Source organism: Falco rusticolus, chromosome 5 (assembly GCF_015220075.1).
Source record: "Falco rusticolus isolate bFalRus1 chromosome 5, bFalRus1.pri, whole genome shotgun sequence".
NCBI lineage: Eukaryota > Metazoa > Chordata > Aves > Falconiformes > Falconidae > Falco > Falco rusticolus.
The window spans coordinates 54430743-54447171 of NC_051191.1; the positions used below are offsets into that span (position 1 = coordinate 54430743).

The following is a 16429-nucleotide window of genomic DNA, read 5'->3' on the forward strand; positions in this document are numbered from 1 at the left end:
ATTAGGTTCAAGTCAGTCACACTGCTAGGTTGTCTCTCAAACTTGATCAGAGAATAATGTCTGCAGTGGAATCACTGAGCTTCACCAGTCAGAGACAAAAGCTCCTTGCACAGCCCTCGTATTAGTAGGTGTGGTATCAGATGAATACAGTATATCTATTGCAATTGAGCTATGCGATCTTAGCTACAGCGCATTCAACTTTTGCTTGCATGCATGTAGAGGATGGAGATCATCTGTTTATCTCAGTATCAAATCATGCCATGTATTCCATCCTGGGAAGTCAGCTTCATTGGGGCAAAAGGCACCTACTGAATAATCCCAGGCAAGCAGAAAACAGAAATTAGTGAGGCACAAAGACGCCAGTTAGTACACTCATGTTAATATCATTAGCAGTGTAGATGTTCATTCAGAGGGAGAAAATTAACTGATGAAAAAGAACTTGAGAGAAGAAGTGGCAGCTGAGTACTGAGGAGTTTGAAATCTACTTTTTTTGCACATGAAGCAGGTAGTTAACAAATCACGAAACACTGAGAAATTCAGAAGATATAGTTTGGTGGAGGAGCAATTCTATTTTTCATCCATTTTCACTAAAAAAGGCAGCTCAGAGCCTCCTGTCTTCAGAACACTAATAGTAGCCAACCTGCTTCAGCACCTTGTATGTGGATACCAGCCACTGGGCAGTAGGGTGAGATGCTGCACACGTCTGACAAACCTCCCAAAGACTTCACTGGGGCCAGAATATTCATTCAAGTAATTAGAAAATACTAGTCATCGCATTAGTGCAACTTCTTAGGCACCCCTGTAGGCAGGGAGGCAAAGCAAAAAGCAGGGCACTTGAGGCAGGGCAGCTGGGGCATCCCAGCACCATCCCAGAGGTGGGAAATAATGTCTTCCTTTGGCTTACTGCAGAAAGCTGCCTCCCATCTGCAAGTGCATGATAGCGCAGGAAGGAAAATCGTATCATTCCCTTGTGAGTACTAGTGCACTGGAACAGGTAGACCCAAGCAAGCCTTCTGGACCACCAAGACTCAGGAGAAGCCTGACCTTGAGTAGCCAAAGGCCTGGGAGAAGCAGAGCTCCTTTCCAACAGGTGAAGTGAAAATGTCTCTGAAAATACAACCTGCCAAATATTTATCAGACATATATATGTATATGTAACTTCAAATGTCACAGTCACTAGGCAGAAGCAGTGAAGGGGGGGGAGGTGCAGGGGGCAGGCTGTTGTTTAGGCTTTTTTAATCTTGTAGATCTCATCCTCCCGTTTCCTTTCCACTAGTAATTCAGCCCTGATCATTCAGATGAAGGAGTCCAGCTCTCACCTCTTAGGCTGCCAAATCCTGGTGGCAGGGCCATAGTCTTTTATTTGATTCCAGAGTGCCAAGTACATTTATGGCACCATATAAATAATACATAAAAATATTCATTGCTTGCCTCTCCACTGACTTAAAGTGATGTGAGAAGCAGGACAATCCTTTGCTCCCCCTCTCCCTTTCCTCTTATGTAACTCTGTGAAGATGGCTTTTTCCAGACGGCCAAGCAATTAGCATGGAAGCGACCAAACTTGCCCAGAGCCTCCAAAGGGTCAGCTCCAAGAGCTAGTTAAAAGGAAGATTAAAAGGAAGGGTCAGTGGTGGCCAAGGCCTGGGAAAAGCCAGGATGGCGCAGCAAGGGGAATGCAAAAGCTGCAAGCCAAGAATTGTGCCACAGTCCCATCGCTGACATCTCTCCTTCAGTGACTCCCATCCATGCTGCCAGCAAAGCCCTAGGGATTGCATCTCTCCTTTTCCAGCAAGGATTAATTAAGCCTATGGTCTGACTCATGAGTATCCCCTTCCCTTGTATCTTACCTGCTTAAGTTCCCAACTAAACTGACTTTTAACTGGCACTAATCTTGAAGAGTCCCATTACAAGTTTTTAACTGCCATTAAATCCCTCCAAATCAACAGAAAAGAGAGAATCCTGAGAGTCAAGGCTAAAGCATATCACAGCCTCCTCACCACTATGCAGCACTGAGCTTAAAAAAAGAGGGTGAATGACAAAGAAACTAGGACTGAAGTGGAGGGAGAAAAAGCATGCTTGAAAACCCACTGACTTTAAACATTTATAGCCTTAAAACTACTGAATCACTTTTTAGCACACAGACGCAGAGGTTTGTTCCAAGAATCTCAGAAAGCACAAAAATTGTGCCAATCCAAAGAGTGCAGAATGACTAAATATACAATAAATGTACCCATTTACAACTGCAAAAAATTATCTGAGATCATATTTATGTACACAATAAAATGTAAGTCACCAGTTAGATCTATTACTAACATACGATATGCTGTAGCTGTTTTAATAGCTATTTGTTAATATGAAGACTTTAGCATAATATATAATTACACAGATATGTACTGCACTATGTAGTATTTGTAAATAGTTCATACTATACTAACATAATTTACAAAGAGGTCCAGAGAAATCATCAGATTATAAGGCATAAAATTTCAGATTATCAGGGCTCTGAGTTTTCCACACTTCACTATGAATTAATGTTTGTTATATTAAACACCAGTTAGTAGTACTAAGTTTATATATAAAGGTCATATTTAAGCAAAAAACCTGAACACAGTTCAATTTATTTACAGGAGGATGTCCCCCCAGAGAAGAACAGTGGAAAGAAATTTAATTCCACCCCACGACATAAGGTTTGGGGGTTTGGGGACTTCCTTATTTTTTTTGTTGTTTGGTCGAGGAAGGTACACCAGACTACACATTTTGGAAAAGGTTGTGATTTATCACAAGAGGACAGAGTTGGAAGTAGCATGGTCTAACTTCTGTCTAGCTAGCTCATATCTCCACAAAGGTCTCCTGACATTAAACATCACACTGCTGATGAAAGGACTGCATATTTTCTGCTTCTGGACATGACCATATAAAACTTATTTTGTACCATGCAGAAACATGTGGAAGTACCACAAATATCTGTTGACAGTAAATGCACAGTCCCGTGGAAGTTCTGTACTGCCTCCAAGCCATCCAGTTAGAAAATCTTCCCCTTACAGATCTTACAAGGTACAAGACTGACCCTGTTGTTTTTCCCTTGGAAAATCTGTAGCTGACAGATACGCTCTGAATTTTTCCTGGACTTCTCCAAAACAGATATTTGTTGTACAAAAGCTGCAAGTTCAGAAAAGCATTTAACTTCTATTATGCCCATTGACTTTAATGTTGCCACTCATGAGTGCAAAGTTAAGCACATGCTTAAGTGTTCTGCATATCTGGGATCCTTGTATAATTTAAATTTAATGTGCCGCACAGTGCAATGTGGGAAATAATAATTCATTTTTCAGTTTCATGGCCAAGCATCTATTACTGCAGAAACACAGCAGATACTTTTCTGCAGGTTTTTCAGTGAAACTTTTGCTTCATATCAACCTGAAATGTTTCATTCACCTCAGAATAACATGTGCTGTTTTGTCTTCCAGTTATCTCCTTCTGTCCCCTTCCTTTGTTACAGAAAAAAATCTTTATTTTCCTTTTTTTTTTTTAATGTAGGTCAATTTTATGAGTAGCGCCTTTAGAAAATGAAAAGTCAAAAAAAAATAATACATGTCAGAAATATCAAACCAAGTATTTTGTTTCAAGTAAATTAAAAGGAGCTACTTTGGCAAATACCAGAATTTCATTCTGCCTTCTTGCCCTCTCCTCACATTCCTTTACATTAAAAATATTGGCCAGTTTTAACTCCAAAACTTAATTTTTTTGGAAAAAAAAGCATATCTATTGAAAAAAAAAAATAGCTGACCCCTGATGCATACAAACAGGACTTTTGTCTCAACATTTCATTAACATCTTAAAAAGCAAGTCAGTCAAATATGTGTGAAATTTCAGCAATCTGTATTAATTTGCAGGCATGCAGAAATCCATTTCTCTCCCTTTTATGTCAATTACAAAATTACCATTTTGATACTTTATTAGCTTCTTTGGCATTTCCAACTAATTTATAGGCATGGATACTATTTTTTTTATTATTATTAACCTACTGCATTCTAAATTATTTTATTTAAATGCCCTGCTGGCTGTCCACATTTGGTTTTATTCTATTACTACTGTACATGAATGGAAATTACATATAGCTATTAGATTATTTCACACATTAGTTCATTTTATATAATCTTTCCTGTATTTATTGCCTTCGTTAGTCTGAAATACCTCAGGCACTTGTTTCTTTAATGTGTCTGAAGCTCTCCTGTTAATGGAAATTGGATTATATCTCCTGATTACAGTCAGATGAAATCCAGACCCAGGAGTCGCATGCAGTATTCTGTGACAGGCCATCTTACCGGCAAGGTTTTCACAAGGGGCTGGGGCCGTAGCAGCCCCCTACATGGACCCCAGACAGATGCAGCCCAGAGGCATGTGCAAGGATGCTCCAGCTGGGCTTGCCAGCGCTGCTGCCACCGAGCAGAGCTCCAGCCAGGGAGCTGACCCAGCCAGAATGGCTCTGCCCCCACAGGTCCACATCCAGCTGCTCCACTGCACAAGGTAGACCAGCAGAGACAGCAGGTGCTGGTTTGGCATCTGTGCAGGAGGAGAGCAGCTTGGCATGCTGCAAGCACAGGGAGCTGAAAGGGAGTTGTCAGAGCAGCTCTTTACCTGCAGGACTCACAAAGCCAACACTGCTCTCAGGAAGGAGCAGATCTCTCCTCCCTCAAACTGCCCACAGCTGCACCAGATTTAAGAGTCACAGCTTGACATATGATTTAGCAGCTGCAAGGGTTAACATGGGGGAATTAACAGGCATGGTGAGCTGGGTTCCTGTGTCAGCTCTGGCACCAATTTTGGGCCAGCTGAGCACAGAGGGGTGGCACTCAGCAGGGTGAGTATCACCTGGCTCAGAGAGAGAGTGACAGAGGTCACTAAGCTCAATACAGGGAGCCTCCAGCTGCCCTCAGTCCAACCTAGTACTCTGGCACAGAAGTATCCAACTCAGCCCAGCTCAGACAGCCCTGCTTAAGCATCCACACAGCACAGCAGGGATATGACATTAGTCACTGTCTTGCATGTTATTAGGGAGTAAGTACTGGGGCACAGCCAAGGCACCATCTAAGTCCTTAGACAGCTGGAGCATTTCAGCCCACTTTTCCAGAGAAGCAGCGGGTCAGCAGCTGGAGGCATCTCTTGGAACAGGTCTTTCAAGGTAAAGTCCAAGGAAGAGGGTCCAAGGAGACCCTCAGGGTGGCTCTCGCAGGGTGTAGCCAACCTGACCTTGACTAGCATTCCCCAGCCAGGCACGGTAATGGATTTTGTGAGTGCATCTGGCATTTTGGCTGCTGTACAGTGCCAGTGGGGACACCTTCCCCAGGTACTGTCATGCTACAAAGACATTTGCAAGCATATCTAGGTCTAGGCTAGTAGGAACAATATCACTCGAAATAACTAGCCCTTTGCCTACTGGCTTGGATTACATCCTCTGCCGACTCCTTCTGCTGGACACAGCTGCCCTTGACAGCTGAAGTAGCAAGGCCTGGAGGTTAATGTGCCTCACTTCTGCTGTGGACACCAGATCACACATTGGAGATAAAAGAGACTGGAAGCTATAGTTCGTCCTCTTGGCCACCTGGCATTGGTCAGTGACTGCCTCCCTTGAAAGTCTTAACCAGCTAATTTAAGTAGGCAGGAAAAGGGAGGTACAGCACAGCACACCTCCATCTGCCCTGGATGTGGCTGCTCCTTGCACCCCGGCCAAGTGGGGGATTGCGGGGGTGAGTGAGTTGCAAGCAGTATGTGGGTTTTGGAAGAGGGAAAAGAGGAGATTCAGAAGAGTGAATTCATCCCAAACAAGGGCATCTTGAAGCAGCATGACATATGCCTGAATGGCTGCTCCCAAATTCTGCAGGGCTCTCTGCACATTCAGAAAATGGAAATCCATGAGCCCAGTAGATCAAGCTTATTTACTCACATCTTTTGGATGGAGTTAGTCCCACCTGTCTTTATTCTCCAGCGGCAGCAGCTGGCCTTCAGTTTTTACCAGCCAATTTTCATCTGATTCCAAATGCTCTGGTAGATCATAATTTTACCCAAATGCTGTACTTGCACTAGCAGCTGTGTTTGAGGCACACCACAATGATGTGAGTACGTACTATGGCCTTTCTCTTCCCCAAGAAACAAAGCACATATGTGTTAGGACGGCAAAAGCAAACACAGGTATGTTGGCAAAGAAAAGTAGAAGAAAATTACTGCAATCCAATACACACCGGTGGCCCTACAGAGAAATTGATGAAAATAGGCCCAGAAACTTGTACCCAAAGGCTCTGTGAAGCTCCAGGAGTTACCGCTTTCAACTGATATTTCATGCACATATCTCTGCAGGTATGAAGAATATCTTGAAAAACGTGAGAATGAAAGCCTGGCTCTCTCCATGAGCCTAGGCACAGCCTGAAACAATAGATCACAGGTATGAACTATCCCATTTAGCTCAGACAGCTGAAAACCTAATGATGACAAACTAATGTTAACTTTGATAGGGCTGGCTGGTTTTGAACAGTGTCTTTCAGTCTGAGGGAGTCCACAGCTTTGAAGGAGTCTCCACAATAACCTCCACCTACCAGAAAAGCATCCTCCCCTCCACCCCCTCCTCAACACAGCACACTGAAAATATGGAGACAGCATGAAACAAATTGATGTTGAAATTAAAACAAATAACAGGAGTACTTTGCATGGTTTACATTATTCTGTGTCCTATTTCATTCCAGGAAAAAACAACTAAAGGGAAAAAAAAAACCTTTTAAAAATTAATCCACCACAGAATTTCTAGCCTGCTGCACAGGACACAGTATACACAGGGGGCCTGGCCACAATTTATTTCTGGACTGTTATGGGGGACACAAGAGGCAGTAACTATAACCAATTCAGCAGCAGCAAACTGACATTTGCAGTCCTCTTCTTGCTGCTATCCCCGATAGCAATGTACACGACCTATTGCTATTTGGTTGCCCTGCAATGGCATGATCCCTTAAGCAGCCTCAGTGATTGAGTAACAAATTCAACATGGGCAACCGAGACTGACAACACTTAATTCCTTGTGAGTAACCTTGCCACAAAACAAAAATAAAGCAGTATACAAAGCTTCAGACCCTCATGAACCAGACAGTGCTACCCTGTATGCATGAGAAATCTCCTCAAAATCTTCAGTGCCTAGATCTGAGTAAAAGGAAATGTTCTGCGAGGACAAAATGCAGTGCATGTAAACAAGGCAGCGAAACACATTCTGAACAGGAAACAATTCCTTGTGCTAAGCTTCCAAAGGCCTCAAAAAAATGAAAATATAACTTCAAATGCAAGCAATAGTAAATCCTCAAAGCCATGCTGATTTACCCCCATGGGCAGAACTTGTCCCCAGAATAAACTAACAGATCATATTTGCTAGCCTAATGGCCAGCATTCCCACACAGATAAATTATTTCATCCTGAAAAAACAGGTTACAGCCATTATACACATTGTCTCCAAAGCTCCGTTAATTCATTTCTTGCTGACAATCAAGGTGTGCTTTGGGATCATGCAAGCAAGCACAGTTCAGTTCTGTTTCTAATTCATCCCCGAAATGCTTAAAGCATGTAAAAATGCAACTGAATACCAATTAAGCGCAGTTGTGCTATTTAAACTGGGGGCTAAAGCTATGGCATGACTGCAAAATGCTGAACTCTTTCCCAATAAACGAAAAGAGAGGGTAGAGCAGCCTCTTTGTGGAAAAGGCTGCTTTGGGGGGTTGGGTGGATCCATTACCTTTTTGTCGCTCAAGCCAGACACCTGGTCCACGTATTCCTCTTGGATCATGAAGGCAGCCAGGTTGGCAGTGTAGCTGGCCAGAAAGATGACAGCGAAGAAGGCCCACACTGACACCATGATCTTGCTAGTGGTACCCTTGGGATTCTGCACTGGCACAGAGTTGTTGAACACCAGCCCCCACAGCAACCAGATAGCTTTGCCAATGGTGAAAGAGGGACCTCCTGGCTCTAGAGTGATTGAGAAACATGATCCCACAGTAAGCATCTTAGAGTAAGTGGTCTGCATTTCTCTTCACATATGCATCTTGACTTCAGAGTTAAAAGCAGTACCTATTCCCACATTTGAGATGAATATCCACAGCTGTGCTTCCCTATGCTCATGACAATATATCTCAGCAAAGTGCAAACCAGAAAAATTATTTTTTTAAAACGTCCTCAGACTTCAATATTTATTTTGTCTCAAAGATTTCTGCTGAAACCTTATACAAAGGTGTTTTGTTTTTTGGTTTTTTTTTTTTTTTTTAATCTGATTGGAGCATCTAAAAGCCCAAACATTCCACTTTGGTTCAAGTGTTGCCACCAAAAATAGTTTGCTCAAAGAAATTCTATCCTAATTTCTAGCTGTTCAACAGTGATGATGTCCTTGAACTCCCAGCATACACCTGTGCAAAAAAATGGCCTTCACTGTAGTTGTGCAGGTGTAAGGAAGAGCACCATCTGAAATAACAGGGCTCTAACAAATACTTCTGCAAGAGGGTTTAATTACCCAGTCTGCTGAAGACACACAAGCCAGCGAAAATGACAACTCCCTCTCCCCATGTTCTGTGTCTAAGGTACATAACAGTGACATATATTCTGGTCTATCTTGGGAAAATCAGCAGTTCTGCCCCAGACAGTACAGAAGCAGATCCAATGTTTTAAAAGCTGCTATTTTCCTCTTATTCACTTTTCAGTGTGGAAGCTCACACATACCCCAAAAGTCATGTGTGCTCATGAAGCACTAGGCCTGAAAACTTGTGAAATCCTGCCTTGTCTCCCAGCAGTCTCATATCCCTGGCATATGCTTGTTCCATTAGTGGGAACCCAAATGAAAATTTGCTCAACTTGAGCACAAGAGCAGCTGTCAGGGAGACTGCAAATGCAATTACTCCAAGGATCCTGCTTCAGACACCAGGAAGACCCTCTTAGGATGAGAGCACTCTGGCACAGTTCAGGGGTCTGTCTCTTTTCCAATGGTGCCAGCCTGCTTTGCAACCTTTTGGGTTAGTATCTTGTGTTTTATCTCCTCCCTTGGGTATGCTGACTAGTGCCCAGTGCTGCTGCCTGTGGTTAAGGTTGGCTCCAGCTCCAGAGGAACAAAAGGGAAGAAAGTTTTGATGCTCCTCTCCAAGCCCCTGAGCAGCAAATATCATAGATCATCTGAAGGCACTGTGTTACTGTAAATACAACTGAAAGGTGCAAGGGCTCATTTTGCACTCTGGGAACTACACACCAAATTCAAAGCAGAATCATCATCTGGCAAAACTGGAGCCTTTAGATGCCAGGGAGACAAAGCTGCTATAAGAAACATGATTTGGCAGTCCTTGTCTTTTTACATTCTGGAGTGGTAGCTTTATATCCCTCTCTATCTAACATGCCCTAAGACACACAGGTGCAAGGCCTGCAAATCATCAGTGGGAAACGTAAGGTGTAAGGAAATTTTGAGAAGTTCCCTCCTAAAGCCTTCCTTTCTCCACTGATCACCCCATGTGCTTTCACAGTTACTTTGTCAGCCACAAACCAAGACAGCAATGAGAGCCTCTGATCCAAACCAGGGACCCAGAATCCTTCTGAGATCTCCAACTTGAGTGCCCCAACAACAGCGCAACGTCATTTAGGGGCCAGATTAGGGCATGCCCACCTGACCCTGGAGAGAAAAACTTGATATCCGTAAAGAGAAAATAGAGGGGTGGGAGGCAGGAGTATACTGTCGTAGACTAGTTCAAATGCAGCCAAAGTAACATTAGCCAGAGTGTTCATTACCAAACATTACCAAACAAGCATTGCAGTCTCTGCAGCAGATTTCTACATCTTCACATTACATCTGTCAGGGATAATATCTGCCTGATCATGCAGTACCGTTCATAATTGCTCAGAAATATTGATACTTGCAGCTGTAGTTCAGCTAAATTAATAACTGCACAACTGCACACCTGTACTAAGAACTGCTTCTAGTTCTACATCTGTATTAATATATCTCAAGGGACTCACAGGTTTAACAGTATTTACTTGTGTACACAGATGCATGTGGTTACAATCAGTCGCCATATAAAGGCCCTCCACAGCTCCATGTTAAGAGATAAGTTCTCCACTTCTCTGTATTTGTGGCTCTGCTGCGTTCTCATTAACACATATTTTTTTTTTTTTACTCTTCTCTATTTTGATAGCATAAATTTACTCAGAGTACTAGATCGGGGAGTGAGTGCATTTACCAATAACTGTGTCTCTCCCACTATCCTGAATGGACCAATAAACCCAGAAAGGTCTGAAGGGCTGATTCATCAGGAGATGAAGATAAGGAGATGATGGAAGGCTCGACTTGCTAACTTGCTAACTGTCATGACAATAAGAAAAAAAGGATGTCTCTTAGGCTGCTGTGCATCTTCTCTTTAACTCATTGGGCTGTCTTCTGAAGATTAGAACCACAACAATGTGTCCTCACTTGTTCCCATCTTTCCTGCTGCCCTTGCAAAACTTCCATCACCCACTACCAGGAAAATGAGCTTCCCACTTTCTCAGTCAGCCTTAGCAAGTCGAAGAGCCACGTGGGGGAGGGACATGCCCAGCTGACAGATGTGGAGTCTGGAGGACACAGCAGTGTGCAGGGAGGCCAGCAGAGTGGCTTGCTCTTTGGGAAGATGCATCACTGAAGGATGGATAGACAGCGCTGAGCACTCTGATTGCCTCAGAGAGTGCAGCACTATAGGCACTGCCAGCACTGGCTACCAGGACCCATTTTCCCTCAGTGAGAAACGAGTGGGAGCTGGTGCATGCTTTAGAGATGAAAGGCGACACAGCTCCGTCTCCCAAGCCAAGCAAATTACCCATTATACACATTTGCTCTCTTCAGAGCCTTTTTTCTGCCTCCATCCCTGCTCTTTTTAGGCTGAACACAGACCTCAGAGCAGGCTAGACCCATATTGTGTTCAAGGCAAAGGAGACACCCTGACAAAGGAGCTCGGATTGGAAGCAAGAGAGGATCATAGCAAGGAGGGACTCCCCTTACCTCTGCCATCAGCAAGGCACCGATTATAGCCCACAGGGCTGAAGTACTCAAAGACGAAGACAGCCACCGCAGAGATGATAAGCAGCATCACAAACATCATCACCCATACATCAGCACTGAAAGGCTCTGGAGAGGAAAACAAAAGCATGGTGAAAGACCTGATACACCACCTCACACCTCCTTCACCTCCTTTGCTCTCCAGAACACCCCAGTGAGAGTGTGGGGCAAACTGGGCTGGGGAAAAATAGAGTTACAACAAAGCCTCCAGCCCCAGTCTGAAAAACATCTTGAATTGAGACAAATGTTTCTGTCTCTGTAATGACTGCATTCCTTCTTACTGTTATATTTCTGACACATGGCTCCATCTGGAACTAAATGTAGCCATTGTGGCATGCATTGATAAAATAAAATGCATTGATAAAATACTGTTCCCAGGAAGTCCTCCAGCACCATCTGGAGAGAGTGGGGAAAATCAAGCAGAACTGGCAGAGTTTCAGACAAGCATTCCACTTTCAAGATGCTATCGAGCCAAAGAGCATCTCCAAATTTCTGAGGTTCAGCCATAATGATAGTAGTTTTTTCAGCTATTCCTTTCCTGTAGCAATGGGAACGCTGGCTCATTCTAGAAACGTTACTGTTCATGTTCTGTAAGTGTTTGATCTCTGCCAGGTTTTCTATTTCTCCAAGCCTGAACACATAAAGATGGGACTGAACAGATCAAAGAAGCTTAGAACTTTGCTCCAGACTATAGCCTGTTTTAAATTGCAATTTAAAATCTTGGAGTAAACTTTATCATTGCTTTTACATACCCCAGCAATATTGATGGACTTGGCCAAAGGCAAAAACTCCTGAAGAGTGAGTAGTCATGAAACTCCTACTTAAAGAGGTTTAGAAAATATTTTTTACCCATATAAAGTTATTTCTGTTTGTAAATATTCTCAGGGTACTGGCAAAGACCAGACAGTAATTATATAAAACATACACTGCATTTGCTGCATCATAAAACATTTCATGAAGCCAAATAGTAGATACTAGGAAGACATGGAAGTCTTAGGGAAATGCAGTATCATTTCTGCATTCTCTGATCACCCTCCACCACCAAAGGACATTAGAAATCACTTTACTGGAAGACAGTGTCAGCACAGAACCGATGGCTCTACTCTTCTTGAAAAGCTCTATTAGATCTCTAACTTCTACCAGTTGTTCTGTCAAGGGAAGGCAAGTTAATACCTTCTTTACAGAAAATTTCTCGCAAAGTGCAACAATTTATTGCTAATTGTTATTACTAAGTACTATGGCATACCAGCTACAAGGTTTGAATCATTTTTCTTCTGGCCTACACTCCTAAAACATGCTATTAGCTGAGTCACTGGGAAACCATGTGCTGCAGAGTAGATGACAACTCTAAGTGAACCCAGACTTTGCTGGGATTAGGCACACAATTGCTGAGGCATGCCTTGGACCTCCTAACAGTGCCTGTTAGCATTTACCTGGATTTTGCTTGCTTGGGATTTAGAACTAAAACATCAGAGTTTATTTTTATACCCCTGTCCCACAGGTACTCCCAAAAAGGAACTTTCAGGCTAAGAATCACGAGCAACCTTCACCTAATTTTTGATGAACACTAGGTGAAATGTTAATTTTAGATTAAAATGATACCTAAGAAGGCAGAAGGTGAGACAGTTCCATTGCTACGTGACACCATGACGCTGATTCCTGTCTCAATGAAGGGCACAGAGAAATCTACTACTTCTGAACGCTCCTCATTAATGGTGAGGGATCCTACAGCCATATAGGCCCGTTTGGTGACAACCTGGAGGAAGGAAAGGAAGAGATCACACACAGACCTGAGGCACCTCTCAAGCATCACAGCCAAACCCCTTCTCACTTTTCTGCCTTTCCGTACAATCCTTTTATTCTTGTAATCCCATTCCCTATATTGTTTCTATCATCCCTCCTTTCTAATCTTTCATCAGGACACCTTCTTTCAGGAAATCAACAGACATTAATCTTCCCCTCAAAGCTGGTATGTGTATAAAAAATAAATCTGCAGAGGTCTTAGGATAAACACATCATCCATTGAGAAGACGTCTTATCTCATTTTTCTGTCCTTGCTTTCTCCTCCCTCTAACACTGCAAAGTCTTATTTCATTCTTTATGCACCTTATATATGATCTAAGCATAATACAGGTTGCAGCCTCTCTGGTGCATGGATATCACCCTCTTTCTTTGACTGTGAAGGCCAAATATGTGACACTATAGAGAATAATAATTAATCGTCACATAGGAAAGGTAGACAAGGTCAGAGTGTCAGAGCCGATTAATTCACCTGGTGCCCAGAAAGAATCCAGGTCAATCATTTCTATGGAGCCACCTCTGTCCCTGCCATGGAAGGTGACCCAATAATGACAGCAGACCAGACCTGACCCATGTCACCCAGCAGAGGGATGAAGCCCACCATGCCCCCCTTTGTTGCTGACCTCTCCAATCATTCCATTCCATGTCCCATTGATCTTTTTCCCATGCTTGCCATTAGTCACCAAGTAGAGGTCATAGGTGAACTTGACAGACTTTGAGATTTTCTTGAGGATGTCAATGCAGAACCCCTTGCAACATTTCTTCATGTAATCTGGCTCCTCATCAGTTTTGTTCCTGAACCATCACAACAACAAGGGGTTAAAACACTAGGGAAAACTCCCTTAATTCCCTTCTTGTGTCAATATGCCCTCCCCCTTACATAATCAGATGTGGAGAATTTAACTTGTGCAGTCTGTGCTGGAGGGTGAGGGGGCATACTACAATGATTTGCCGAAAGGAGCCGGTCATGAATGGACACAGGCTAGGTGGGGCAAAGAGAAGTGGCTTTTCTAGGAAGGATTATCAGGGTATGATGGTATTGGTCTAAGAGACTTTCTACATTCTGCTGTGAAGGGAAAGCCCAATAGGAGCAGAAAAACTCAGGGGTGCATACTCAGTCACTATGCGTTTCTGGCAAGGGACGGTGTTCCTCATGCATGTGCCACTTAGGGGGTCCACATTTTCCACAATGACGAACGGTGCCTCTTCCAAGGTCACGATACTCAGGTGATCATCCTCGCGTTCCTCAGAGTCGGGATACAGCTCAAAGCGGGGCCACACATAATACTTCATCTGCAACTTTTTTTCCTTCCATTTCCCCACCTGTGGAGACATAAACCACAGAATACAGACTTTTAGGTGCCCCATCCCTCTGCATTAACCACAGCTCACACAGGCCTGGGCAGGAGGACCACTCTGGAGTACCCAAGCTCATGGCTCAGTTAAATTAAGGACATTCCTGGGGAGAAGGCTCTGAGTAAGTGGGTTCAAACCAGAGGGATGTAGAGAACAAGAAAGATGTCTGGGTTGTCTCATCTCTGTGATACTTTCACCCTCTGGGAGAATGAGTGGATGACCAGGGGGACACCACTACTATGGTCAAACAGACATGGTGTCTTTCAATTTTCTCAGCCAAAAAACAGAAACAGAGCTTGTTTGTCTCCTTGAAATGTTGACTTCAGCCTAGCCACAATAATAATTCTTTCCTGCTAAAAAAGAGGAAAAATATATTTAAATGGTGAAAAAAATGTAATTTTGAAACAGAAATTGAAATACTTCACTTGAAAAAGTCAAAACAGAACTTCTTTATTTTGTAAAAAATTTTGTCTTTATTTGTTTTCAGTGAAATTCATTAAACAGATTCATTTTAGTCAAACTTCATTTTGTCCAGCAATAACTCTTTGTTCTAGAAAAAGGTTGCCCATTCCTAGTCAGGACTGAGTTCTTCCAAGGGAGGCAACTGAAGAGGGAGATGTTTTACATTTTCAGGACAGTCTTCAAATGTGAAGAACACCGACAGAGATGCTTGCTAGCTGTAGTTCTTGCTATCCCCTGCTAAGGCCTTACTGAAATAACGGCTCTTGTCATTTCACAATGACTTGGTTACGTACCTTTACTGGAAACAAGGAAATGCTCTGTGTCTCTGACATACGAAAAATAAAGTCAAAAAGCATCTATGATTTTTCACTCTTGCTGTTTTTGCTTAATTATATATTGCAATTTTAGACCTTCTTGGTTTCCATTTTTTAAGCAAAGAGAGATCATATCTTCAGTGGTCAGAAAAGGGGGTTGGGATTCAGTTGCCTTATACCTACTGCCACAAATAAGAGCTGTTTTGAAGCCACTCCAGTCCCTGAAGAAATGATACGTGTAGCACAGCCACTGCCCATGGTAAACCATTCCTTGCAAATATTCCAGGAAAAGAAAAAAACTCTGAACATCAACTATGCTTTCAACTATCAAAGTCTTGCCTTTGTTCTCAATTTCCCCCATCACAGTTGACACTAATTAGCACCTTGGCTGGCAGCTGAAGCTGAGAGGGCAAGAAACTAAATGGGCTTTAGAAGGAATTTTCCTGCACAATCCTCAAAGAAAGCCCTCCAAGCCAGGGCTGAGATACGCTGACTTGATGGCAGAGGCAGTGTGAGTGTGTGGGAAGCTTGCACGATTGCTCTTAGTGGTGTACCTGCTTGGTGGGTAAATAGAAAAGCTTCATTCCACTGCAATCCAACACCCCTCCCACCACCCCCAAATTTCAGTAATTTATTTATTTAAATGACAGGAAGGGAGGGAGAAGCACTTATTAGAGGCTCATTAGGTGTCAGCGGTTATTCTGTGAAACTCAAAGCCCAGCTGGGGTTTGGCATTTGAGACCAGCTAGAATTCACATAAAACACTTGTCACCTTCAAAACAAACAAGCAAATGCTTCATCTGGCCATGAAAGAAAAATCCACTCTGGAGGCTTGTGGACAGAGAGGAAAGGCAGAAGAACTCACCCAGAGACGGTAGATTCCCCATCCATCCCTACAGTGTAAACACAGCACCCTCATACTGCTTGGACCAGCAAGCAGGGTACATAGCTATTTTCTCCTTTCTCTATTTTTTTGTTTTGTTTTGTTTTTTTGTTTAGTTGGGTTGGGTTTTTTTTGAGGGAGGTGTCTGTTTTTGTTGTATTGTTGTTACTTGAGTGGGCAGGTAGAAGTTGTTTTAATTTTAAAATACCTTTTGAGCAGCAGGTGAAAGCTGGCTGGCTGGGAGCCCCGTGAACTGGTGGCCCCTTTTGTCTGCAGAAGACAGGCAGTGCTGTCTGGGGCAGCAGATGGCCTGTACTCATGCTAATATCTAAGCCTGGATGTGAAGAGTGCATTTCTGAGGGAATAAAGAGCATACACTCACATGCCTACCCAGGGTCTGCTCAGACCTAGATTTCCCACTCGTTGACCAAGCAGGTCAATTTATCATCATCTGAGCCAGAGATTTCTGCAGTACAACTTTAGCCCTCAAGTAACTGACCTTAAATCCCCAAAACCAGTTCA

At 43.1% G+C, this 16429-nt stretch overlaps 1 protein-coding gene across 1 annotated transcript in view; it reads right to left on the reverse strand.

The window, feature by feature from the left end:
- Window positions 1-7412: 7412 nt before the first annotated feature.
- Window positions 7413-16429, reverse strand: part of LOC119148382 (glutamate receptor ionotropic, NMDA 2B) — a 180140-nt gene continuing 171123 nt past the window's right edge. Inside the window, exons 5-10 of the mRNA XM_037388457.1 lie at window positions 14007-14215; window positions 13516-13687; window positions 12695-12848; window positions 11036-11161; window positions 7769-7998; window positions 7413-7451 (exon numbers count right to left, since the gene is read on the reverse strand). Of these exons, the coding sequence (XP_037244354.1) occupies window positions 7413-7451; window positions 7769-7998; window positions 11036-11161; window positions 12695-12848; window positions 13516-13687; window positions 14007-14215 (930 nt within the window). The remainder of the gene's footprint in view (window positions 7452-7768; window positions 7999-11035; window positions 11162-12694; window positions 12849-13515; window positions 13688-14006; window positions 14216-16429) is intronic.